The 24,126-nt window shown below is 42.2% G+C and overlaps 2 protein-coding genes across 7 annotated transcripts; both read left to right on the top strand.

The window, feature by feature from the left end:
* The first annotated feature begins 440 nt into the window (after positions 1 to 440).
* On the top strand, positions 441 to 10,676 carry LOC126982545 (glucose-fructose oxidoreductase domain-containing protein 1-like). Of its 2 annotated transcripts, XM_050834695.1 has the most exons (5): positions 441 to 715; positions 4,943 to 5,110; positions 6,062 to 6,199; positions 6,476 to 7,282; positions 10,553 to 10,676. In XM_050834695.1, the coding sequence occupies exons 2-5, from the start codon at positions 4,949 to 4,951 to the stop codon at positions 10,571 to 10,573; spliced, it is 1,128 nt and encodes a 375-aa protein (XP_050690652.1). In that variant the 5' UTR covers positions 441 to 715; positions 4,943 to 4,948; the 3' UTR covers positions 10,574 to 10,676. The 2 variants fall into 2 exon arrangements, with proteins under 2 accessions (XP_050690652.1, XP_050690651.1); XM_050834694.1 differs by lacking the exon at positions 10,553 to 10,676 and having other exon boundaries at positions 6,476 to 9,655.
* Positions 10,677 to 12,177: 1,501 nt separating this feature from the next.
* On the top strand, positions 12,178 to 23,807 carry LOC126982544 (uncharacterized). Of its 5 annotated transcripts, none has more exons than XM_050834690.1 (10): positions 12,178 to 12,247; positions 13,109 to 13,247; positions 13,967 to 14,156; positions 14,484 to 14,610; positions 15,588 to 15,803; positions 16,643 to 16,762; positions 20,560 to 20,592; positions 22,534 to 22,658; positions 23,092 to 23,244; positions 23,436 to 23,807. In XM_050834690.1, the coding sequence occupies exons 2-10, from the start codon at positions 13,181 to 13,183 to the stop codon at positions 23,518 to 23,520; spliced, it is 1,116 nt and encodes a 371-aa protein (XP_050690647.1). In that variant the 5' UTR covers positions 12,178 to 12,247; positions 13,109 to 13,180; the 3' UTR covers positions 23,521 to 23,807. The 5 variants fall into 5 exon arrangements, with proteins under 5 accessions (XP_050690647.1, XP_050690646.1, XP_050690650.1 ...); XM_050834689.1 differs by having other exon boundaries at positions 12,197 to 12,381; XM_050834691.1 differs by having other exon boundaries at positions 12,209 to 12,308.
* The last annotated feature ends 319 nt before the right edge of the window (positions 23,808 to 24,126 follow it).

Below are 24,126 nucleotides of genomic sequence, written 5' to 3'. Positions count from 1 at the left end.
TAGTGGAACTATGAAGTAATAATAATATTTTTATTTCACTCAGTGGCATAGAATAACGGGAATAAAATACATCTGTCATGTCCACCATTGTTAGACATACGACAATTATCGTATATATACAACAATTTAGCACGATGTACGACAAACGTGTCTGATAATACGATAATCTAGCATTATATACAACTGTGTGTACTTCATTAAATATTTCCTGACAATGAAAGTTTCCTTTACAATATGGTCACAGGCCTCGATTCAATTTCACGTAGTCGCTGGTTCGACAGGAAGTCGTTGCAGCGATACCCCGTGAGCCTGCTTATAGGCCAAGGAAAAAGCAGGGCGTGAATAAACATACATCGTAATAAAAAAAGACTTTCCATAGCTAAGGCCATCAAGGAAGGATCTATGTAAAGTACTGAGCGAAAATGTGATATTTTTTCATTGGTACGACAATTTTGAGCTGGCCGCCGTGAAGGGTGCCGATGGCCGCCGCGCTGCGCCAGGTGTAAACAACAACCGTCGGGTCACCTGCTGCTGCCGGGCGTGCGTCGCGTGTGTGTGTGAGGGACGCCCTCGAGTGGTCGCGCTGTGCTCCATCACGTGAGGTGCGGCCGGAGAGCCGAGGCGGACATGTGCAGGCCGCGCCCGGAGTGAGGGCTGCTGGTCTGCTGTTATCTCCGCATCAGCTGTGGGACTTAATGCGTGTCCTCAAGACGAGGTAAGAGGCAAAGCATGATGAGTTAAGTATGAGCGACGTACAGACAGGAGGTGCTGTATGGGGAACTTATTTACTATGTAATGATGGGGGTGTTCATTCTACAACTTATATTGTGCCTAATGTTATTTATTTATAGCACTGAGTCAAGCTTGTGGTAATTCTTTACAAGAAGTCCGGGTAAAATTCTAGTGTTTGCCCATAATACGAAATCCGTCGCAATCGCGTATTTTTTTTAGTGGGGGGGGTGGGGGATAAGAACTCCCTAGATCTAGGGAAATTCACTAAATATAGGGACTTTTCCTCCCACCACCACTAAAATAAGCGTTTGCAACGAATTTATTGTTTCCCATACGGAAACCACGCACTCACTGGATTCCCAAGCTTGTTTTGGGAGAGAAGTGTAGTGAACCCACCAAACGATGCTCACCTCGCCATCTGGCGTGGCGCCGGAGGCCATCTGCGCTCACATAAACCGCCTACAACACACTCATGCCCTCTCTCTCTAGTAGGTTGTCACCTCATCGCAAGGTTTCTGTCCTCCAAGTAGAGTCCGTGGCACCAAACACAGTGTATCTTCATTGTTTATCACTGACACAAGCAAAGCCACCGGCTAGCCGTGATCTGTCCAACGCCGCGCCTTAAACAGTACTGCGGGTTCTAGAGCAGTGAAGGCTCTCGAACCTCCTGCCCAAGCTGTTTGAACATGTGAATCCTTACTGACCGCATTTTGAATCTGCTTCACGGCTTCATATTCCCAGTATACAAGGTGATTGTGGATATTGACTCCGTGCCTCCAGAATACGATAATACGCTTCTGTATATCATAGTTAAAAACTAAATACTTAAAAGTAAAGAAGAAGCCGAATTAATCCCCTTCCCCCAGCGATCTTGGGGGACCTGCGGGAAGTCGGGGTGTTTGGGTGGGGGAGCATATTTAAACTACTCCAACCGAACTTTACGACCTGCTAACGGGGGAGCTTTGCCCCCCTCGACCCCCCTGTTAACCAAGGGGGGGCTGCGCCCCCACCCTCTTAAAGTACCCCAACCGAACTTTATGACCTAACAGCTAACTGAGGGACATTGAACACAAGTAACCTGCGTTCGAACCTGCTTCACGCATTCGTACGTGCTACCAGTAAGTAAATACATAGTCGTATATGATGGTTGCAAGATTCCTATGACGTAATTACATCGTTTAGATGCTTCATTATGATCTTAACACTGTAACGGGGGGCTTTGCCCCCCTTGAAGCCCCCTTTGGTATGGAGAGTGAGTGAAATTGCATGGTTTCCGCACGTTGTAAAAAAACCCGGAATGTATGAAATTTCCCTACATCTAAGTAACTAAGGAATTTCCCTACATCTAGGGTATTTTTCAACCCCCCATAACTCAAAAACTATGCATTTACGATGCATTTCATGTTTACCACCGCATTCCACGCAGTCTCAATGGCCCCCTAGCCAGTTTTGGTTGCGAGGGGTGAGTACAGGCAAACACTAGAATAATACCGAAGTCTGCCTCCCCTTCCGCCACTCCAGCCCCCCCTACCCCCCAACACAACCCTGGGGACCTGTGGGAAGCTGGGGTTTTGGGGGAAAGGCAAAATCACTGAAAAATGGGCTTTCAAAATTTCCCCCCAAAATCCCTAAATTAGGGAAAACTCCCTGGTCTCGAAAATAGGGAAAGTCCCTACGAAGCTCTTGTGTATCTGTTGTAACATAACCTAGCAGCGCTGCGCAGCTGTCTGTGTTGTGGTGTGGGCACCCAGCCCCCCACCACCGCTGCCCAAATCTGTCCCGCACTGCATAATTTTTGACAGCCCACAGCTCAGGTTGAATATATTTATACTACCCTAACCGAACATTACATAACCTAACCTCTAATAGGGGCTTCGCTCCCCTCGACCCCCCTCCTAACCAAGGGGGGCTGTAGCCCCCTGGACCCCCCCACATTATAACCTCCTACGGAAAAAGACTGTTGAAGTATTTTAGGGAAATTTTGGAAGCCCATTTTTCAGTGATTCTGCCTTCTCCCCCAAAACCCCAGTTCCCCACAGGTCCCCAGGCTTGTGATGGGGGTAGGGGGGACTGGAGTGGCGGAGGGAGAGGCGGACTTCTTGTAAAGAATTACCGACACATTTCTAGGGGGGGACGTGATAGTAAAATATCTAAGAACCACAGGTTTAGTGTGATATATCAAGGGAGGGAGAGAAGGGGCTTTATTTCTGCACATGCTTGAAAACAATGCCTCTGCTAATCAAAAAAATGGAGGTAAGAAACAGTTGAATTTGGAACAGCCTCAGGATGACGTCTGTGTATGATGTATGCTGTGTCACCAGTTGGAAGATTTTACAATAGTGAACAAGAATCAGTTGACTCTTTACATTATCTCAGTTTTTTAACTAAGGTTGTTGAGTGTCCAAAGCAGCTTCCGAGAAAATGGCAAGCAGAACTATGGGATGTGAAGCCCCCAATAGCAGTTCACCCCCACCATTAGGGATTAGTTTTAGATTAGATTAGATGGATTCAACCTGTGGTGGGTACCGCTAACCGAAAAGTTAGCTTCGCTAACTGGTAATCCACTAACTACAAAGTTAGCTTCGCTTACGCTAAACCACTAAACTGATAAAAAAAATTAGTGGAAGCTAACGGTAACCGCTATCCGCTAACTTTTTTTTTTTTTTTTCTTTTTTTCCATAACTGACACTTTTATTTGTATTACTTAAAGTTTATCTCTTGTCAGGTGGAAAATGTCACATTCTTGTTATTAAATCCTGAGTTCAAAGAATTGGAAATGGAAGATGCATTACCCTAAAATACCAAAAAGTTTCCCTACAATAATTGTTCAATTACCCTACTTTAAGCTGTAATTTACCCAAAACTGGAAGCCGTGGAACTATTGCGCCATGTGGCTCAGCTGGTACTGTGACTGCCCACAGTGGACAAGAACAAACCTGTATGAAATTTTTAGTGGACTTAAAGTTAGTGGAGGAGGAACTAGATACATTTAGCAAAAGTTAATTGGTCCGCTAACCTCTTCCAAAGTTAGTGAAAATGCTAATCAGCTAATGAAAAAATTAGCTTCGCTAATTAGCGGTTAGCGGATTAGCAGAACCGTGCCCACCACTGGATTCAGCTAATTTTGATACTTTCTTGTAACCCATATTGTGCATAATGGCAGTGGTGGGTGACAAGAACTGGCAAATCTGAGCAAAACGTGGCATGATGAAGTGTCAGACTGATCACTATCTCAGAAACAAGTAATTTGCTGTCGTGACTCATCTGTGAGGCTAACACTATTTTGTTCTGGCAGATTTCAGTGTTATTTGTAATAATCTGTTATATATTTTTATCACAAATCATTAGCTTTAAGGGTAGGGGGTGAAAAAAATGGTGTTTTGTGACAAAAACAGTTGGCTGGATCTTTCAAAACATCAATATATATGTCTGGCAGTGTGAGACAGGTGTAGTTCTGTAGTTTTATCAATGAAATTTTTAAAACTGGAAATGTTTGTCCCATACATGGCTTTTTCTGGTAAAAATTTTCCATCAACTTATTGCTTCATCAGGAAAGCTGAATTTTCTCACATCCTTGTTGTAATATTTTCCTATATAACTATGTCTGTGTTCTTTCCTGGGGTCATGACACCATTAAGACCTGTTTTAAATCTGACCAATCCCCAGTCTGTCCACTTTCTAATTCAGATCTGCATGACCTCAGATAAATGTACAGTTGTCAAGAAAAGTAGGTTGATAGAATAGTATCTAAGCAATATTCATAGATATAGACTTTACCCATTTGTACCAACTTAATTGACACAACACCATGTGTATAAATTTCACTCAAAATCTATTCTATTGAACCATAGGTGTCTGATACTGTCTTTGACGACTGTACTTATGTGATTTCTTGTGATGAAATCTGATGCTTGTTTTACGGTAACATTTCACAGCAGATAAACCAACATAACTCTTCTAAATGAAACAACCTTACCACCTAATAAACCAACCAAACTCCACCAGAAAATATAACAGAACCGCCAAATATATTAACGCAACAACTAGATTGTGACTTACCCCCACCAAGTATGTCAAGTAAACCCAACAATATAATATAGCTCCATAAAGTCAAGCAGCTTAACTCCACCATACTGCATGACTAATTCCAGTTCTTGAATTTGTCACCTGTCCTAACAACAATGTTAAAGGTTATCTCTCTCCCCCTCAGAGAATAATGCTGCCTGGAATAGGAGTGTTTGGGACAGGGGACATAGTAAGGGCCCTTGTGCCCTTCCTCCGTGCCAAGGGCTTCAGGGTGGAGGCTGTGTGGGGTCGCACACTAGAGGCTGCAGAGAATGTTGCCACAGAGCTCAACATCCCTTTCCATACAAACAAGGTAATGGCTCTGAGGGGCCTTACATAATTTGTCATCTTTTCATATTTGATTGTCACCTGCTGTACATTGACTATTTGACAAGTTAGTACAGCTACTGAAATGACTACAAGGCTGTATTTTTAGATATAGTAACACCCCTGTAAGGGAGCATTCTTAAATTAGAATTATGCATAAACAAGTCTCCTGATCTTTTCTCTGTGCCTGTGATTGACTCATGGTAGGTTGGGGCAGAGATGATGCAAGCAGCATATCCCATCGGTGTGCTCTGCTTCTAGTAAGATGTTTAATACTGTATATTTATATCTGTGCATTTTTTTAGGAAATATCACTAAATAACTGTGCCTTGACATGGATTTACTGATTTTGTAGATGGTTTATAGGTAATAGGAATAACTTAAACACCAAAAATGATGACTTTGGTGGGTTAGCTTTGGTCTAATTGCTGATTCACCTTTCTCATTGGAGAGTTCAGTATATAGCCCTGTGAATAGAAAGGGGTCACTATAATTGATCATTCATTCCATGATATTGTATGTAATTGACACCTCCAGTTTGCAAGCCCATAGTCTCATCAGCCCATGGAATGGGGGTTTGTATTGACCACTTTTGGGGACCCCAGATTTATGCCCTGCCTACTGAGTGTCTGCCTGACTTCTGAAGTTTTAACTGATGATTACTCATAATATATGAATGCAATTATTATATTCTTTATTATATTGTGGGTGAGTCTTTGGTCACCGCTACTAATAAACAAGAACCACTATGCTTAAATTTGGTCACATAAGAAAATAGGCATTTTTTTACTAGTTTTGGAATGTTTTGTGAATGTGTAGTGAGACAAGGGGCAGCTGTTTGTTGAGGCAGGGACTACAGCTATGTGGTGGCACCAGAACTGGAGGGGAGCTATATCAGGCAGGTTGTACTCCAGCCAGTAACAGATTGATTGTGCAGGTGGATGACGTGCTTCTAAGGAAGGATGTGGACCTGGTGTTCATAATCTGCCAGCCAGACCTTCACGCACAGATAGCTGTCAAGGCACTGGGCATCGGCAAGCATGTTTTGTGTGACCGCCCGGCTGGCCTCTGTCAGGTAAGGGGGAGGCTTGGACCGTCCCAGACACTTGGAGGGTCCTGTCTTCCAAAGCTTTTGTACCACATTAAATGTTTACACTGATTGTAGCCTACTTCTAATGTAGCTCCAAAGTTAAGACAGCTAACTTTTTAAATTAATCAAAAATTGATATTGTTTCACAATTTTATTTAATGGAGAGTTTAGGTATTGGCTGCATCAATTGCTTCCTTATTTTGTTTTATTATCTGAAGCTTATTTTTAAAATGCTCAGCTAAGTTATGGCACTACTTGCAGCTGGAGGTTTTGAAGATGGTCCACGCTGCTCAATACTACCCATCCCTAATCTCAGTCATCTCCCATGGCCTGCGCTTCCTCCCGGCCTTTGTGCAGATGAAGCGCCACCTGGAGGCAGGTTATGTGGGGACAGTGAATGTGTGTGACGTGCGGGTGCACTGTGGCAGCATGATTGGCAGCCAGTTTGATTGGATGTGCAGCCACCTGATGGGCGGAGGCATCCTGACCATGGTGGGAAGCCACATCATCGATGCTGTGTCCTTTGTGACAGGCCAGCGGGCTGCTCGAGTGCATGGAATGATGAGAACCTTCACCAAGAGCACTGAAAAGATCAACGGCATCCGCTGGATCGACAGTGACGACTTCTGCAGCTTCCAGATGATCTTGGATGGTGGGGCGTGCGTCACAGCAACACTCAACAGCCATGTGGCTGGTGGGTTTGTGCAGGAAGTGGTTGTGTGCGGGAGCCACGGCCGCCTGACGGTGCGTGGCGCCAGCCTCTACGGCCAGAAGCACACCGATGACAGGGAGCGGCTGCTGCATGAGGGCAGTGCCGACGACCTCACCCACCTGGCCAACCGCAATGACAACAGCAGTGCCCGGGTCAACTCCCTGCTGCCTCAGCCTTACCTACAAGGGCTGTTCCGCTTGGTGGGAGCCCTGAAGGAGGCCTTTGCCACTGGGGATGGAGAGCATGGGTGGCTGAAGGAGCCCGTGTCCACTGCTGCCACCTTTGAGGATGGTCAGTACGTGCAGGCGGTGATCGACGCTGTCAAGCTGTCCTCAGCCAGCCGCCAGTGGGAGCAGGTAACCGTCGCCAACGACGAGAATGAACTCAACCCTCTCATGACGCGCCTCAATCTGCCCAACATTAACATGAGCTCCCTGGATGCCCTCTCTCAGGCCCCCACTAACAGGCCCCAGCCAGCCCCCACCCAACGCAAGACCACTGCCACCTCTGAGTCTCATCTCCCCTGGAGCTTTGCCACCAAACACTAGGCGGGGCACCCTTGCTTCTGGCTGCCGGGGATGTGCATTGCGTAGCCTTGTGATATTCTTGATATTCTCATTAATCCTTAAGCTTATTCAGAACATGGTAATGTTGTACTTGGGGGGATGTAGTCACCTGGGGTGTCAAAGGCTGCTCCTCAAGAAAGTTTTTCTGTATTTGTTATAATTATTTTAAGAATGACATGAACAAAAATAACAGGCAGTCTCTATTATATGTGTGGAGGCTCATAAAGCTTGCATAATATGGCTTTACAAATAACCAAACAAGTTTTCCAAAATAAATCCATGTAATATGGGGAGGGGTTGCATTTCAAGCCCCTCTTCCTTAAAAACTTTGATGTTAGAACATCCCACATTGATATATATTTCTAAATTATTTACATACTGCATTACAAACAATCTATGTAGTATGTAGTAGTACGTTTAACTGCAGCATCTCATTTTAGTGGGACCCTCACCACACTTGGCCCTGCTAACAATTTCTTATTTTATACTCAAATCCATAAATTTTGTCAGTACCGCTTGCTAAAGCAAGCATTGTGGATGAGATAACATTTTTTAATACCAAGGACCACAAATCACTCCTTACCACAGAATGGAATGGGAGAGGCATGCAGCTGGATGGAAAACATGGCAAAGCAAGCATATGCCCTCTGTATGTTGGTGAGATTTAAATTTTCCAGTCATATTTTAATTTGCAGATCGTCAGCCTCATAAAATAATTGCCTAAGTCGCTTATCATCAATTTCCAGGTTTTTGTCTACATCAATTTTTCATCATGTGACGCCCATTTTTGTATAATTGCCTTTGTCATTCAAGGTTTGAGTGTTCTAGAATTGGCCTTTTCATTTCTGCCTAAATCTTAAGCCAAATGAGATAATGACAGTTCTTTTCTCATTTCCTAAAAAGTAGAAAATAATGACTTAGGCGGTTTGTTTACGAAGGTGACGATGTATTTATCAATATATGGTTCAGAAAATCATGTTTATAAAACTGAGTATGGATAAGTATAATGAGCAGCCATATAGAGGGGACTGCCTGTACATCAAGTTCAAGACATTATCACATTTTTTTTTTTTATAAATATATAAAAGAGTTTACTTGCAAAACATTCATTTTTTATGTATTTTTACTTTGCTTCAGTATGGTGTGGTTAAAACCCCACTTTCCTAGAGGAGCAGACACTGCCAGCCTTGTGTTGCTGGTGCATCAATTTTAAAGGTCTTAATGTTCAGTATAATAACTTAAAGCTTTATGTAAATAATTTCTATATTGGCAGTAGAAGGAATGATTTATTGGCTGCATTAATATGGGCATCACTGTAGGAATGCATGATGAGACAAAGCTTTCATGGGTAGTTCTTTTAAATCTCTTTTGGAACTATATAACTTCTGGTGACTAACTTTGTTGTGCAAATTATGAGGAGGGTAATGTGCATCTTTCCTTTGCCATACTGCTTAGGGTGAGTACCTTCCATGTATGACAATAGCAAGAAAAGGACAGGCAGAGGTCTGTGGCATCTTCATCTTGTAAGAAAACTTGCCAAGGGAAGTAAGGTTTGTAGAGTAACCAGTATTATATTCTATATATTTTTTCTCTGTTTTGCCCTTCACAAAAGAGGTTACTTGCCCATCTCAGCATCTACTGACTAGCTCGTGGGCAATCAGTACCGTGCTTGACTGTGTAGTGGTACTCTTGGGGTAAAGTATAAAATGAATTGTTATCTTTGCAGTATTTATTGATTAGATACTATTAATACATATAACTTTAAAGCTGATGCATACTGTCCAATGTCATCTGCATTGCTGGTATCTGGATTATCCAAATGCTGTATCCTGTGTAGTAATCATGTGGCCTTGCTCCACATGTTTGTGTTGCTGTGTAGCCAACCAGTACTTGATGGCACCAGCACTGCTTCACGCGCCAATGCACCACAACTAACGTTCAGATGATACATGTCCAATTAGATGTAGTGATGTGTTTTAAGGTAAATTGTTATTCGGTTTTCCTAACAGGTATCTTCTCTACAAGCAACACCTTCAGTTGCTGCTGTGTGGAGGGCATCAACTTTATTTCTGATGCTCTTTGTAATTTACCTCTCTCTCTCTCTCTCTCTCTCTCTCTCTCTCTCTCTCTCTCTCTCTCTCTCTCTCTCTCTCTCTCTCTCTCTCTCTCTCTCTCTCTCTCTCTCTCTCTCTCTCTCTCTCTCTCTCTCTCTCTCTCTCTCTCTCTCTCTCTCTCTCTCTCTCTCTCTCTCTCTCTCTCTCTCTCTCTCTCTCTCTCTCTCTCTCTCTCTCTCTCTCTCTCTCTCTCTCTCTCTCTCTCTCTCTCTCTCTCTCTCTCTCTCTCTCTCTCTCTCTCTCTCTCTCTCTCTCTCTCTCTCTCTCTCTCTCTCTCTCTCTCTCTCTCTCTCTCTCTCTCTCTCTCTCTCTCTCTCTCTCTCTCTCTCTCTCTCTCTCTCTCTCTCTCTCTCTCTCTCTCTCTCTCTCTCTCTCTCTCTCTCTCTCTCTCTCTCTCTCTCTCTCTCTCTCTCTCTCTCTCTCTCTCTCTCTCTCTCTCTCTCTCTCTCTCTCTCTCTCTCTCTCTCTCTCTCTCTCTCTCTCTCTCTCTCTCTCTCTCTCTCTCTCTCTCTCTCTCTCTCTCTCTCTCTCTCTCCAGATGTAAGTGGACATATACTAGTTGCAATCTAAGTATTACCTTCTTTTCCTTCACCGTTTTGCTTTAATAAGTAGTTTAGTTGAAAACTAAACCATTAATTTATGAAGAATATATATATATATATATATATATATATATATATATATATATATATATATATATATATATATATATAAATTACAGTTTTTGAGGGGAACAACTGCAAAATTATTTTTAAGTTCAGTTAAAAACAAATAGTAAGTCATTTAGTAATTGAGTTTTTAGCTTAGCTATTTCTTTAACCCCAATAACAGTATCACAATTATTAAGCTATTTTCATAAGAATAACACATATAGTTTTCAAAGTCAATGCACATTAAGTCAAAACTCCTTTTCATATTCACTTATGTGTATTATTTTTCATTTCAGATTGTGCTTGAGAAAGTGTAAAAAAAAGTGTGTGGGTGTGGATGTGTTTTGTCATTGATCCATTATTATTTTCACCTCCAAGACTTTATTTTTGTACTGTTAATAAAATTGATCCCAAGTGACAGTTACTTTTTTACTATTTTTGTATTCTCTAATATTTATTTACAACTGAAATAAAGGAAATACTATAATAGTTATACAGGTGGAATTGCTCCGTGGTGTTCAACTAGAAATGTGATCTCGGTGGAGACAGCCGATATCATGGAACGGTTGTACTCAGATGCAGGGCTGCCGTTTTTCGTATCTGTGGGTTTCCGCCGATCTCTAAACGTTAGATGAGAAAGAAAACGACTATATATAGTAGCCTACTATTGGACCATGTACTATGTAAACCGATGAATATTAGATTACCGCTAACTTTCGCTAGTAAGATAAATGATAATAGCATAATATAAATTATATAAATGAAAAATCTTACCTAGTATTTCCTCCTTTTAAAAGGCCTTAAACAGTTGTCGGAGCTGTCACTGTCACTGCTCGTCGTGTGATGAATCCGATTCTGAGGTGAATATAGGATTCCCTTCGTACGTTAAAATATGGCACATTCATGTAGCTGCACATATCTATAATATTGTGGGAAAATCATAAGAACTAATATTCTTAATAAAAAAGGTTTAGTTAGCATTTATAAGGAAATGAGGAGGAAACGGATTTTTTTCCGTAGATGACGTCATGTCCTTAGTGCGTCGTCTGCTTCCGTTTAGCAAACTAATTTCCGCCGAACGGCAGCCCTGCTCAAATGGCGGGTTAAGTATATTAAAGTAAAGGCAATCTTTACTTAATTTTTATATAAGACTGATAGGATATACAGACAAAGGAAGGCTGTTCCAGAGTACTTATACCCGCGGAAGGGGTGAAAGAATGAAGACGCTGGTTCACTCTTGCATTAGGAATTTCAATGGCGGTCGCGGGAGGGATGCAATAATAAACCAGAGGAGTTTCCCCTGAAGGACGGGTCAGCTAGAACAAAAAGTACTGATCGCGGGAGGCATGCAGTAATAAACCAAAGGAGTCTCCCCTGATACTAGCCGCGGGAGGCATGCAGTAATAAACCAAAGGAGTCTCCCCTGATACTAGCCGCGGGAGGCATGCAGTAATAAACCAAAGGAGTCTCCCCTGATACTAGCCACGGGAGGCATGCAGTAATAAACCAAAGGAGTCTCCCCTGATACTAGCCACGGGAGGCATGCAGTAATAAACCAAAGGAGTCTCCCCTGATACTAGCCACAGGAGGCATGCAGTAATAAACCAAAGGAGTCTCCCTTGATACTAGCCGCGGGAGGCATGCAGTAATAAACCAAAGGAGTCTCCCCTGATACTAGCCACGGGAGGCATGCAGTAATAAACCAAAGGAGTCTCCCCTGATACTAGCCGCGGGAGGCATGCAGTAATAAACCAAAGGAGTCTCCCCTGATACTAGCCGCGGGAGGCATGCAGTAATAAACCAAAGGAGTCTCCCCTGATACTAGCCACGGGAGGCATGCAGTAATAAACCAAAGGAGTCTCCCCTGATACTAGCCGCGGGAGGCATGCAGTAATAAACCAAAGGAGTCTCCCCTGAAGGCCGCGCGTGCTCTGTCACTCCCGGCCAAACGTAAACAAACAAGCAGGCGGCGGCGGCTTGAGTGCTGGATGGTGTGTTTTAGTATTATTATAGTGAGGAAAGATAAATAGAGCAACGCCACTGGAAAGGAAAGTGCGTCAATAAGCGGAGGAGAGGATCAAGAGGAGGGGGAGAAGCGATACAGGTCCAAAGAGAAAGGAGAAGGGTTTGTAGAACAGTTTTGTGTCTGGGAGTGGAAAGTCGGGAAGAGCCTCACCAGGCACGAGGTCAGGGGTCACTGAGCACCACGAGGACAGGGCACCATTAACACGTAGAGCTGGAAACAAAGAAAGGTGAACAGTTAAAGTATACAAAGGAAGGAGAGAGAACTATGAAGTGATGTAAAGCCTTAGAGGTCTATTGAGAATGCAGATTACTTCGGCAGTCTTTTTATGAAACAAACCTAAGCAATCCCTCCTGCCTAAAGTAACCTTCCTAGGGATGGTATATAACGCATTGTCGCTATAGGTGCCGTGCACAACTTGTCAAGTTCAAGTTTGGTCCAAGTTCTGGAGGACCAACTAAACAAATTGCTCATCTTCTTTTGACCTGTTCAGCTTTGTATCGCTTCCTCCTTTTGTGGCGTGCTGGGGTGTGGAACTAAATGGAAGAAGTTCCCCGATAGTCATTCTACAGACTACCAGCTGTGGACAAGATACTGGGATTGAAAGGAGAGAAAATACGTAACATAAGAACGCTGAGGGCAGTGGTTGGTCAACCTGTTGAGTGGTTGGCCAACTTTTCAATAGGTTGGCCAGCCACTGCCCTCAATGTTCTTGTGTTATTTTCCATCCTTTCAGTCCCTGTATCTTGTTCACGCTGGTAGCAAGAGGCCATTGACCAACTCACACCAATTGTAGCGACTGCATAACACAGATTTGACTTCTTTTCAGGTGCATTCGCTCCCATAAGCTACAGCACCTGGACGTACGTGACAACAGCAGAAACAAACAGACGCATACACAATGGAGCCCAACGACAGCAACATCAGGATCCCGGCGGTGCTCATGCCGTCATACAACAGGCTGATTGGTAAGTTGTTTTTTGTTTATTATATAGTGAAGAGGCAAATTGTTTTTCAGTGTTTATATTTTTTATTTGTGCAAAAGTACTGACTCACTTTCCCATCAATCTAATTATGTTTTATCCACACACAGCCTAAATTCCTGTGACATTCATAGCAACCTCATTTTATAATACCAAAGCCTCAGTCATCATAATCATCATGTTCATGCTATTTCTAGTTCACTACAGGATAAAGGCCTTTCCCAATATCCTGTACATTATTTTCTTTGATGTCAGTGTACTGAATCCTGCTCTGGCAAATGCTCTAATTTCATCTCTCCACCTCATCCTGTGTCTACCCTAACTTATACAATTCCTGTGTAACATTGGTTATCCAACTGTCATTAGTTCCACCTGTCCATGTACTTTTCTGCTTTAATCATCCTTAGAGAATATTATCAACCTTTGTTTGTTTCCCAGTCCATTGAGCTTGCTTCCAATCCCCATTATACACCCAGACTTTTACATTTTTCTCTCCATTTCTCTTTGTACATGTTTTAGCTTTATAGATCTTATATGAGGCTTCAATATTCTGAGCCATGTTTTAGGACTGGTAGAATATACTAACTACGTATACACATTTTTCTTTGGGGAGGGTGGCTGATAAATGTGTACAATTGTGTATTTTGCCAGCCTTAATATTTCAATCCCTAAGAAGTCCTGAGCGAGATTGTTTGTCCCCTCAGCAACCGAGGAAGGCAAGAATGTGATGAAACGGATCAGAGTTGAGTGCGGCGTGTGCAAGGCAACACGCTTCTACTCCATCCAGTGGGGCATTACACGCATTGCTGGTGTTGTGGCCTGCGAGGGCTGCCGACAGTTCTACCAGCGGTTCAAGAGGGAGCCGAGGAAAGAGCACTGTGACAAGGGCTGCAAGTGAGTTTTTTCTTCCTTCTTGTGCTGTAGTTTTCCTTTCCTTTTTTCTTCATTCTTTTTTACCTTCCTTATGTTTATATTTTCTTTCCTTCTTTCTTGCAAGCAAGGGGGCTTTCCTTCATTGTTGCACTGTCTTTTCCTTTTTTTCTTATTTCTGTTTCTTTCCTTTTTATTTTTTCTTTATTTTTCTTTCTTGCTCCCTTGCACTCATCATGTAATTACTTATCTTATTCTTGCCATTGTAAAATTGGCTATACATCTCCTCCTCTTCCTCCTCCTACTCCTTCTCCTCCTCTGTGGCTGTCATTCCTTTCTTTCCTCCCTCAGGTGCTTTCTTCAGGAGGAGTTCCCCCGGAAGTGCAAGGCATGCGGCATCGCACAGATCCTGACCTGCTGCCCAGTGTCTACCTCCTTATTCAACAGCCTGATCACCTACCTGCCAACGGAGCTCAAGGTGGGCACGCACAGATAGCCACAGTGCTGGTGGTGGCAGAAGGCGCTGATGCTCCAAGACTCGGTTGTGAATGATTAATTGAATTAGAATTGGTACTAAGCGGCTGTTTACCAAAATTAATAGCGTATGGGGTGCCCTCGGCTCTTCTTAACCATCAGCTAGGTTTTGTAGATATTCCTGGTTGATGTTGTCCCTTATCTCTTGAATGGCATTTTGAAGGAATTGTTGCTACCATTACTTCTACTCCTACTACCATTACCACTACTACTACTACTACTACTACTACTACTACTACTACTACTTCAGGTAACTCTCGATTTACGCGAGTATTGTGTCCTTGAAGAGGTCGCGTAAATAAAAAACAATGTAAATCAAACAAGAGGTAGGTTTCTATCGAAAAATAAATATTCACTTCATTTAGTGGAGAGAGAGAGAAAGAGAGAGAATATCCATATCACCGAGATATCCACTCAGTCTCAGCCTCACTTGTGTGAGAAAGAAATGAGGGACACCATGAGCGACTGGTATTGGTACCGGTACTGAGCAGTCTGGTACCAGTACCGTACTGTATAGCACCATATTGTACCGGTACTGATTGTGGCAGCGTGGGTACTGTATTGTTGTTCAAGTGGTGCGCGGGAAGAACTGAGCTCAGCTTTGTGGCCGCAGCGCCGTGTGAGTCCAGTTGCGTGAGACATCTGGTGGCCACTCCATAAAATATCGCGTACAAGTGAAAAAACGTGTAAATTAAACATTTATATGGATTTTGGACCCCGCGTTATTTAAAAAAACGTGTAAACCAAACACGCGTAAATCGAGAGTTACCTGTACTACTACTACTACTACTACTACTACTACTACTACTACTACTACTACTACTACCACCACCACCTCACTACTACTACTACATCTGAAGATAATCAGTAGCATCACTCCCTAACATCTCCTTCCCTCCCTACCTCCGCCTCCCCCCATAGAAACGAATGCCGAACAAGCCCATAGCTGCCTCCGAGGTGCCAGAGAATCGCCGCGGGGGCCTGGGGCTGGAGGTCTACAAGGGTGACACTTGGGAGGATGTGACAGATAAGGACGAGGTAAAGGCGCTCTCCGCATGGAATGATGAAACGGAAGGTGATGACGCGAACCAAGACGATGGCGACATGGAGTTTGAGGAGATGGTGGTGGACGAGCCAGTAAGTGAGAGAGAGAGAGAGAGTAATAACAACAGAAATTTTAAAATGTGGAGAGGCAGTTGTAGATTGGATGCTGTTGAGATGCATTCTGGTGTGGAAGTAGGGTGAGGTGCTAGAAAACTGGAGAAGTCATCATTGTGTCACTGTACAAAGAAAAAAGGAATGGGGTTGATGTAACTGGAGACATGACAAGAAGAAATGTGATTATGGGGTTGAAGAAGATTATAAGAAGCATCATTTTTCTTCCAACTTGTATCATATTCATCAGAGACATGAATGTGGAATGTAGCACAGTAATCAAGAATATGTGGAGTGAAAATGAGATATTCAAGAGCTGTATGTGGTGTCTTTGGATGAGACGGACAAAGTAATGTATTGGAATCATGGTATGGGTGTTATTGAAGAAGTGGATGGTGGAGTGGTTGAATGGGTGAAGCGTGGTGCTTTGAGATGGTTTGGACTTGTGACGAGAATGAATGAGGATGACTGAAGAGTGTATGAGGGTTGGAATGAGGGAGAGGGTATAAGGGGTAGACTACCAGTGAAATATAACAATAGAGTGGACATGGGTATTAGAGAGAGAGTGTAGATATTAAGGGTTTGAATGTGGTGAGGCGTGCAGGAACACAAAAAATTTATTTAATATATACAGTTTTGTTATATGTAATCATGCTTTATGTTTCCATGCACCAACCAGAAAGAAAATGACCTTGAAAAGGGTATCTTCATATATATTAAAAAAAAAATATATAATAATAATAATATAAGATCAATTAAATATATGTTTTTATTTTAATTCAGTGATTTTTCCAACCCTGCCTTTCACCCTTCACCCTTAGGGCCTGGGAGAGGTGCCGCCCCCTGAGGAACGACTGCCTTCACCATTGCCGCCCCCGCCGCCCCGCGTCGGCCGCCCCAAGAAAAACAAACCCAAAGCCTTGCTTGACCCAGACCAACGGGTAAGTGTGTGTGTGTGTGTGTGTGTGTGTGTGTGTGTAATAATAATGACAATATTGATGATGATAATTATGATTTATTGAGGGAAAGGCAGCCATGTAGCTAAAAGTACACATCACAAGTATTCATTTACAAGGTGAAAAAATATACATCAGGGATGTTAAATTTTTAAAGCAAGCTTCCTTGAGGTGAGAGTAAAAAGAAGAAAAATATCTGGGACTTTACTGTGGAAAGATTGTAAAGTTGAGAGTAGGGTGGAATGACACAATAAACACAATTTTGTGAACTGTATTCATACCTGTCTGTATTTACTGAAGGGCATAAGGATGCTTAGGTGTCTCATCACACTTTGTGGAGGTGACAGGAGGTTACAGTGTAGATGGATGTGCGTGGAGCCCCTGCCCAGAGCTTACGAGTGTCTTGTGGCATTGGTCACAGAGTTGGGAAGCCTAGAGTGTCAAGTGTGTCCTGGTAGATGTTTAGGAGGTGCTCAGATGGTCTTGTCAGCCCACTTCTGAACTTTTTCATGGTGTTTGTGTGTGTGTAGTTCACCACCATGGCCTTATCACGAGTTGGACTCATCATCACCAGCAGTTGGAGCAGAGGTTCTCAATCTTTTTTCAGTGATGGCACCCTGAACTTGTATAAACTGTTTTGTGGCACCCTTCCCCCCCCCCTCCTCACATGAATTAACTTCTTCTATACAATTGTACCTGTTTAAATTACTTTAATTAATGAATTGAAATTATTATTCATACTCAAACCAGAAATAACACACGGTACAGTACATGCCCAAACAGAACTCATCAGTCGAATTAGATGAACTTACGAGTTATAAATACAGCCTAACATAAAAAGAAAAAAAAAAAAGATTCAAAATGTATGATCTTGTGGCACCCCAGGGTGCTATGACACCCAGTTTGAGAACCTCTGAGTTAGAGCAATGCAAATGTAGTAGATCTCTCAGTACTGCTGGGACATTCACACACTACACACCCCATACCCCTTGCTCAAAGAGGGTCAGGAACCACTTGTTAGCAGAAAAATCTTGGCCCGAGTGGGCATTGTACCTCAGAGTGTCAGGATGGAACCTGACAGGGCAGAGCCATAGTCCACTGAGCTATCAGAGGTGTGTGTGTGTGTGTGTGTGTGTGTGTTATTCACCCATGGTCTGATCATATGCTGAACTCATGATTGCCAGTCAGTACCCTTCTGGAAAGAGCTTTCTTAAACTCATTGGACTTACCGATAGGTACTGCTGGGACCTCACACACCACACACCCCATCCCTGTTGCTTAAGTGGGAACAGTAATTGCTCCTACCAGTAAAAAACTTCTTCACCTGAGCAAGGCGACAACCATAGTCCACCTGGTGGTATTCATGCACATAGTTTGCTTGTGTGTGTATGCATGTATGTATGTGTATATATCGATGTGTGTGATAGATTTATCCAATGTCTTAGTGCTATTGCGCAGTGTGGTTCTGAATGACAAAAAATTTATAGTTGTGTTAGCTCTCACTACCCGAGTCTTTGCCCTGTGATACTTGTTGTCTTTGGGCTGCACTGTTTGATTATCACTCACATAACTTGGCACCCCATCAGACTCCATTGCTATTGGTCTTAGGGTTGCACTATCAGACCTGCTCATCCTACTAGCTCATTATTGATTGAATATTTTATTGCTATTTGTGAATCATACTACATTTGGTTTGCTGCTGCACAGGACACAGTACACTACAGGGGTGGTTGTGTGACTGTGTGGCAGCACTGGTTGTGGTTATGTGGGGGTGCTGGTGGTGGTTGTGTAGTAGTGGTGGTTGTGGTTGTATGGGGGTGCTGGTTGTGGTTGTGTAGTAGTGGTGGTTGTGGTTGTGTGGGGGTGCTGGTTGTGGTTGTGTAGTAGTGGTGGTTGTGGTTGTGTGGGGGTGCTGTTTTTTTTTGTATTTGTATGGTAGTTCTGATTTTGGGGAATGTATTTTTGAAGGGCTGTTGGTGATGGTGGACTTGCATTTTTGCCCATACACACACCTGACACACAGCATATAGCACACCATGAACTTGACTCAGTCCTGTAGAAATACAAATAGATAAGGTAAGAACACACTCATACACACACACACAAAACAAAAAATTAATAAACAAAAATAAATAAATGAATGAAAAGCTCATATGGCTGTGGATTTGAAAGCTTAACCCAGTAGCAGCGGGGATCATGTTTCTTAATGGTCCCTCTAAGCAAAAAAAATGAGAAAAAATCATCACTCTCACAAACCATTTCATAATATATATCAAAGCATTTGCGATCAATTTATGCATCATCTATTTTGGGGGGTTTATATCATGGCACAAATTTGGCCCGTCGCTGCTACACGGTAAAGCCACAAATTTGGCCCGTCGCTGCTACACGGTAAAGCCACAAATTTGGCCCGTCGCTGCTACACGGTAAAGCCACAAATTTGGCCCGTCGCTGCTACCGGGTTAAAGACTCACCACATTTTTAAGGGTACTATAGGTATCATGGTTACACTGTTTGTACCATACATTTTGGGAGTAGACTGTAGGGTAGTGTGCATATACATGTTTATTTCTCATGCATTATGGAGATTGACCTTGAGGGTGTGAAATATATGCTCATGACCAGAGGATAAGCCTAACAAAAACTAACCTTGCCAGCCTAACACAAACTAACCTTCCAAGCTAAGCCTAACATGACAACCTTCTTTTTTTTTTCTTGAGAGTTGATCACCTCATCATGTATTTTTTATGAAAGGAGAATAGATGATGATGATGATGTCACAATGAAGTCATAAATGAAGACACAAGAATTGGTTTACTTTATGGAGTGGAGGGCGTCAGGAACAGGCTTGGTAGTTGTGTGGTGAGTGCCGATACAAAAGACACCTTCAAGGAACGATTAGATAAATTAATGGATAGCGATGATAAGCAGTGTTAAGTTTACAGGAGCTGCCCAGTGTTGGCTGACTGACATCCTGCAGAGTCCATTTGTCCTTATGATAATGTAGTATAATTTCAGGGGTAACAGAACACCCTGAATGAAAACCCCAACATTTTTTTTCCATCTCAAGTTGTGTCTATCTGTTTATAGCTCTGATGCCTTGTACTGTCCATAGCCTTCCTCAAGAGGGCAAAACTCTAGTTCTCCCTATTCTTGTACTCCTTTTCTGCATCTTTGACACCCGCCTCCCACCTCTCTCCTCCATATATTCCTAAATCCCATCATTCTGCCTTACCAGTTTCCTCCCTGCCATCCCCTGACCAAGCTGTGTGGCTTAAGGATTCTTAGGTAGTGTGGTTAGTGTTCTCAGACTAAGCTCAGATCTCAAACAAAGTGCAGCTAGTTCAACTCAGAGCCAGAGAATAGAACTTGGCCAGCTTCATCTCTGGTACCATGTTGTTACCAAATGAGTCACCTGAAATTCAGATTGATGCTGATACAATAGTGATTTTTTTGTGCTCTAGGCTCTTCTTTGAGATCCTGATGATACCTAGACAATATGCAAACACTATTGTGTCACCAATTTCAATTTCGTTCAGCTTCTTAGGTTATAAAATGATGCCTGTGATCAAGTTTGCCAAATTCTCTTATTCTATGGCTCTGATGTAACCATGAAGAAACAGAAGCATTTATATCCCCCTGTGTAATCATTCATGGTAATACCTCCTTGCAGTGAGTTAATATCTGGGGAGTCCACCGAAGGCTGTACGTATTTGCTGTTTAACTTAATGTGCCTTAATGTCTTTTGTTAACGAGTGTCTGAAAGTCTCTCTCATTCATAGACATCTCAGCGGTCCAGCAGAGGAACATCGTTGGTCAGTATGCCTCTAGTTCTTGTTAGTTCATGAGCTTCCTCTTGCCAGTCAGTGTCTCTTTGGAAATTGGTGTCCAGTGCAGAAACATTGGATATCTCTCTCTCTCTCTATCTCTCTCTCTCATACACACACACACACACACACACCTGGAAACATGGATCAACACTAGCTTTCCCTATTGGTTTCAAAATTTCTTGAGAGCTAAATAGAATAGAGGTGGCAGATAACACATTCTGAAACTCATAAACAACACTAGACATACGAATACGTTACAAAATGATTTATCACAAACTTATACCATTATACATCCAACAAGGCACTGGAGTTCATTGAATCCAGTGATGTGTTTGTGAGACTTGAAGGATGACGTCAAATCGAATCAAAATTACTCTTAGGTGACACGCATCAAACTTTCGCTGCTTGCCGTAGAACTGCCGACTATGACGAGGCTAGTGATGCTGTATGTTGAAAATTATTCCTGTTATCCACTGCTTCCCTCCTTGTTGTGCTTGCTGTATGCCCTTTGAAGTCAACCTCACATCATGCAAGTCAACCTTCATAGACCATGATATGTTCTGTTCAGGAATTAATCAAACCCCAAAGAAAGTAGTGGCAGTGATGGTAATAGTGGTAGTTGTAGTAGTAGTCATAGTAGTAGTAGTAGTAGGGGTAGCAATAGTAGTGGTGGTAGTAATAGTAGTAGTGGTAGCAGTAGATGTAGTAGTAGTAGTTGCTGGTAGTAGTAGTGGCAGTAACCCCCAAGAAAAAAAGCATTCATGAATCTTGAAATTGAATCTTAAAAACTGACTTATACACAAGCTTGTTCAATAGTCTGCTGCTCTCATCGTGGCGGCCATGAAGCTCAGCATGTGCTCAGCTTCTGCCTCACAGCTAGAGGTATTCTCCTAGCTGCATGTTCTACCTCCTTGTTCTTTTTGAGGAGCATTTGTGTTGATTATTTTGTTTTGCCCAGTATTTCTGATGTATAGTTCCCTGCATGTTTCCTTGATAGATATGAACAAGTTACTGGAGTTTCAAGATACATGACTGCTCTTACGGCCACCTCTTCGGATTCTTTACAGGAGCAGCGAGTAGCGGGCTTTTTATATAGTTTCCTTTTTTGTGCTCTTGTGAAGTCTCCTTTGCTGTAAAAAAAAAAAAAATAAATAAATAAAAAAAAACCTATTCACACAGTTTAGCATGACATGTGTATTATCTGATTGTAGCATACATGATTTTGGCTAAGCTTGAATTGTCCTTTCTCCATGTCTACTTCCATCCAACTTTGTATTGAATTCATAGATGTTCTCAGCTCTAATTATCTCCGCATCCTGACTATTCCAAGTACCAATGATTCTTTTGAGAATGTCCCCAGTTTTTTTTTTTACAGCATTTCTGCATCTTGTTTTCTCAACTTATGTTCATGCCACGATCTCTTACCAGCAAGTCTCCCCTCTGTACATGCTCCGTGCCATGATTAGGTCACCCCTCTATTCATCTGTGTAGTACTATATGTAGCTCCAGGTGTGTGTGTGATTGTATTTTCAGTAATGGCTCATAAAACAGGCCATCATCACTCTGTATATCTGTAGTATCCAGTTCAAACATATATAGTGTTATATGTTCATTGTGATGGGATGATGGAATTTTAGAAGGCAGTGAGGTGGTGACAGGGCATCAAAGATATAAATAGGTAGATTGATGTGGAGATAGTGGCTGTGATCTGGTGCTGCTGAAATTGATGGTGGTGAGGGAGGTGGTGGTGGTGCATGCAGTCTAGGAGAGATGACGTTATGGTGCGTGGGCATGGTGATGGTGCTAGTGTGTGGTGGTAGGGAGGGTATGTGGGTGGTGGTGATGATCCTGTTGACTTGATAGTGGCATTGCATGTTATACGGTGGTGATGATTTAATGTAGTGATGGTGGGGGTGGTCCGTGCAGGTGATGGCATCGCTCCTGGAGGGTCTGAAGGTCAACAATGAGTTCATGGAAAACTTCAATCCCAAGACGAGTGAGCGGATGAGGCGGAAAAAGAAGAAAGTCCAGTACTTCAACAGCAACACCAGGTACACACATATGTAGTGATTGATGGATTGATAGATAGATAAATATTGATTAACTGATTTATTGACAGATAGATAGATAATTAGACTGATTAATTGGTTGGTTGACAGATAGGTAGATAGAGATCATGTTTAGATAGATTCATTGACCACAAAATCACACAATATTGTGGTCCTTTTTTTGTGATAATCTCAGTATAGATGAATAAAATACAAATTTGGGTGTGTGTGTGTCATGTGTGTGTGCAGTAATGATATAATCTAGATATTTTCACACAAAAAAACATTAATAAACAAGTAAAATAAATTTTGCATCAAATATTATTAATAATAATAATTATTGTAACAGTAAAAATAAAACAGAAGCTTGTCACACACACTCGCCATTTGCAACAATAAGTTAAGTAAAGTTTTGGTGCTTCACTGTCATCCTCAGGGGGCGCAGTTCACAAGCATCAGCCTTCCATGGTCCTGACGGGTCCCTGCTGGCCTCGGGGAAGGACCTTTGTGACTGCCTCATCAGCACCTGTCCCGGCTGCCACTTCCCCTGCAGCAAGTGTGGCTCAGGGAAGTGTGGCAAGGAGTGCAGGTGAGTGGGGACAGTGGTTCATTTCTACTGCTGATACCATTGCCATTGACTGAACCATTCTTTTTGCTGATCATATTCTGTTTCTGTTTTCCTGGCATTGTTTGCTATAATAGTTGCAGTGATTTCTCGTGTACATGTTTAGTTTAGCTGTTGATTTGTTTCCATTTAATAACCTTATACTCTCCCCGCAGAATCAACCGCAAATGGTACTATGACAAGGTGGAGGTGGAAGGCTCGACGCTGTCCTGGAACAACGAGTATGTGAAGAAAATGTAGAAAAAATAATGTTCTTGGAAAATACAAAGAAGTAGAACACAAAAGTCAAGAAAAATGCTTCTGTAAAATGGAGCTAAAGGAGTTCTAGAGAGAAAGGTTAGGGGAATGCAAAGGGGAGTGGAGAAGAAAAGCCTGGATACAATATTGAGAAAATGGAAATGAATACGTATCATAGAAAAAACTGTGCTAGATATAAGCTAATGGTAATCTCTCCCTATCTCTCTCTCTTTTGTGATGTGTCCAGACTCATGTTTTTTGTCTGTTATCAATAAAAATTGATGTCCCATTTCTTAGGTTTGTGTTTCCAGCAGATTATTATAAAACTTCTTTCAAACGTTCACTTTATTCATCTCTTGTTGATCACTTGACTTCATCATTAAAACATTGGGGGCAAAATTTACTGTACAGATTGTTTATAAGGTATGGTGAAGTATTTTCATTGAGGTCATGAGAGAGAGAGAGAGAGAGAGAGGAATGCAAAGTTTATATATATAGATATATATATATATATATATATATATATATATATATATATATATATATATTTATATATATATATATATTATATATATATATATATATATATATATATATATATATAAATGA

Source organism: Eriocheir sinensis, chromosome 51 (genome assembly GCF_024679095.1).
Source record: "Eriocheir sinensis breed Jianghai 21 chromosome 51, ASM2467909v1, whole genome shotgun sequence".
NCBI classification, from domain to species: domain Eukaryota; kingdom Metazoa; phylum Arthropoda; class Malacostraca; order Decapoda; family Varunidae; genus Eriocheir; species Eriocheir sinensis.
The sequence above is the reverse complement of the archived record's forward strand: the minus strand, read 5'-3'. Positions and strand labels throughout refer to the sequence as shown.

Coding starts and splice junctions, on each gene's coding strand:
- LOC126982545 (XM_050834694.1), top strand. CDS start 4,949: ATGCTGCCTGGAATAGGAGTGTTTGGGACAGGGGACATAGTAAGGGCC. Junction 5,111..6,061: donor TCCCTTTCCATACAAACAAG/GTAATGGCTCTG, acceptor TTGATTGTGCAG/GTGGATGACGTGCTTCTAAG. Junction 6,200..6,475: donor GCCCGGCTGGCCTCTGTCAG/GTAAGGGGGAGG, acceptor CACTACTTGCAG/CTGGAGGTTTTGAAGATGGT.
- LOC126982544 (XM_050834690.1), top strand. CDS start 13,181: ATGGAGCCCAACGACAGCAACATCAGGATCCCGGCGGTGCTCATGCCG. Junction 15,804..16,642: donor AGATGGTGGTGGACGAGCCA/GTAAGTGAGAGA, acceptor CTTCACCCTTAG/GGCCTGGGAGAGGTGCCGCC. Junction 23,245..23,435: donor AAGTGTGGCAAGGAGTGCAG/GTGAGTGGGGAC, acceptor CTCTCCCCGCAG/AATCAACCGCAAATGGTACT.